The sequence below is a fragment of the Odocoileus virginianus genome, chromosome 8 (genome assembly GCF_023699985.2).
Source record: "Odocoileus virginianus isolate 20LAN1187 ecotype Illinois chromosome 8, Ovbor_1.2, whole genome shotgun sequence".
NCBI lineage: Eukaryota > Metazoa > Chordata > Mammalia > Artiodactyla > Cervidae > Odocoileus > Odocoileus virginianus.
Genome location: NC_069681.1, coordinates 14229509 through 14231734, shown reverse-complemented (window position 1 = coordinate 14231734; position 2226 = coordinate 14229509). Strand labels below are relative to the sequence as shown.

Below are 2226 nucleotides of genomic sequence, written 5' to 3'. Positions count from 1 at the left end.
TCTTAAGCATTTCTGAACTTATGGTTTGCACAATTCCAGGCACTGGCTTCAGTGAAATGGGAGTGAGCTGACTTTGGAGTAGAAGATTAATTGCACATAAAACCATCCAGATGACACTAACCAGACCACCTCACAACTAGCTTTAAGAGGGTTGTCAGAACTAACTGTGCTGTCTGCAGGTAGCCACTCTGCCTGTATACCACCGAAACTTCCTTTAAAACCCTGTCCTCCTTTAGAAAGATGGTAACGATAACCCTATATGCAAAACAGAAAAGGAGACTCAGATGTATGGAGCAGACTTGTGGACTCTGGGAGAAGGAGAGGGTGGGATGTTTTAGGAGAATAGCATTGAAACATGTATATTATCTAGGGTGAAACGGATCACCAGCTCAGGTTGGGTACATGAGACAAGTGCTCGGGCCTGGTGCACTGGGAAGACCCAGAGGGATCGGGTGGAGAGGGAGGTGGGAGGGGGGACTGGGATGGGGAATACATGTAAATCCATGGCTAATTCATATCAATGTATAACAAAAACTACTGTAATGATGTAAAGTAATTAGCCAAGAGAAAAAAAAAACAAAACAAACAAACAAAAAAAACCCTGTCCTCTAACAAAGGGGATGGTCTTGGGGACATTAGTCCACCATCTCTCCAGGTTGCTGGCTTCCTGAGTAAAACAGTGTTTCCTTTTTAATCAACACGTGTCTCTCCAGTATTGGCCTTTATAGCTGTGAGCAGCCGAATCTGAATTCCATTCTGGCTCTGGGATTTTTCGGATGGTTCAGTGGTTAAGACTATGGTTCTGGGAGCGCAGAGCAGTTTGGTGGTTCGTTGGAAGGGGTGCTTCTCCTGTCTCAGCTTCTGCGGCTCTTTGGGCAGCAGCGGCTGCGCGGTGGTCGGAGAAGCGGCCTATAACTTCTGCATTAGGTAAAAGAAAATGGCCCGAACGAAGCAGACTGCTCGTAAGTCAACGGGTGGGAAAGCGCCCCGCAAGCAGCTGGCCACCAAAGCGGCCAGGAAAAGCGCCCCCTCTACCGGCGGGGTGAAAAAACCTCATCGCTACAGGCCCGGGACTGTTGCGCTTCGAGAAATCCGTCGTTACCAGAAATCCACCGAGCTTCTGATCCGGAAACTGCCTTTCCAGAGGTTGGTGAGGGAGATCGCCCAGGATTTCAAAACCGACTTGAGGTTCCAGAGTGCCGCCATCGGCGCGCTGCAGGAGGCTAGCGAAGCCTACCTGGTGGGTTTGTTTGAAGATACTAATCTGTGTGCCATCCACGCTAAGAGAGTCACCATCATGCCCAAAGACATCCAATTGGCTCGCCGGATAGGGGAGAGAGAGCTTAAGTGAAGGCAGTTTTTATGGTGTTTTGTAGTAAATTCTGTAAAATACTTCGGTTTAATTTGTGACTTTTTTTGTAAGAAATTGTTTATAATATGTTGCATTTGTACTTAAGTCATTCCATCTTTCACTCAGGATGAATGCGAAAAGTGACTGTTCACAGACCTCAGTGATGTGAGCACTGTTGCTCAGGAGTGACAAGTTGCTAATATGCAGAAGGGATGGGTGATATTTCTTGCTTCTCATGATGCATGTTTCTATATGTTAATGACTTGTTGGGTAGCTATTAAGGTACTAGAATTGATAAATGTGTACAGGGTCCTTTTGCAATAAAACTGGTTATGACTTGATCCAAGTGTTTAACAATTGGGGCTGTTAAGTCTGACCATACATCACTGTGATAGAATGTGGGCTTTTTCAAGGGTGAAGATACAAGTCTTAACCACAGTGTAACTTACAGTTTCCTTAAAAAAAAAGTAAACCTGGCAGCTATAGAATACACTATGTGCATTTATAATAGCTATTTTATATATTGTAGTGTCAACATTTTTAAATTAAATGTTTTACATTGACATGTGGTGGGGAGTGTTGTCTTTAAGGTGTGTGTAATTTAGAGTTCGATTGGTTTTCTCCTGAGTAGACTGCACTTGTTTACGTAGCAAAATGCTTGGCGCGTTATACCTTGCATAAGTCCTCATTCTACCACATGTTAAACTAACCCTCTAGCTGATAATGCAAACACTAACGGGGAGGGGGATTTATTTATAAGGGCTCTAGACTATAATACAAGTTATTCACACCAGCATCGTCTGTTACTAATACAGTAGTTAGTGCAGCTTTTCTTTGTGTTGTGATTGGTCTCATAACTAGGTTGAACTTTTCTC

General features: G+C 44.0%; 1 protein-coding gene across 1 annotated transcript; it reads left to right on the top strand.

Annotated features, from left to right (window-relative positions):
- The first annotated feature begins 862 nt into the window (after nucleotides 1–862).
- On the top strand, nucleotides 863–1692 carry LOC139036279 (histone H3.3A-like). The gene has a single exon (XM_070471200.1). It carries the CDS (start codon nucleotides 938–940, stop codon nucleotides 1349–1351), a length of 414 nt encoding a protein of 137 aa, XP_070327301.1. The 5' UTR covers nucleotides 863–937; the 3' UTR covers nucleotides 1352–1692.
- The last annotated feature ends 534 nt before the right edge of the window (nucleotides 1693–2226 follow it).

What these genes read in the sequence shown, in the direction of transcription:
- LOC139036279 (XM_070471200.1), top strand. Translation starts at nt 938, where the DNA reads ATGGCCCGAACGAAGCAGACTGCTCGTAAGTCAACGGGTGGGAAAGCG.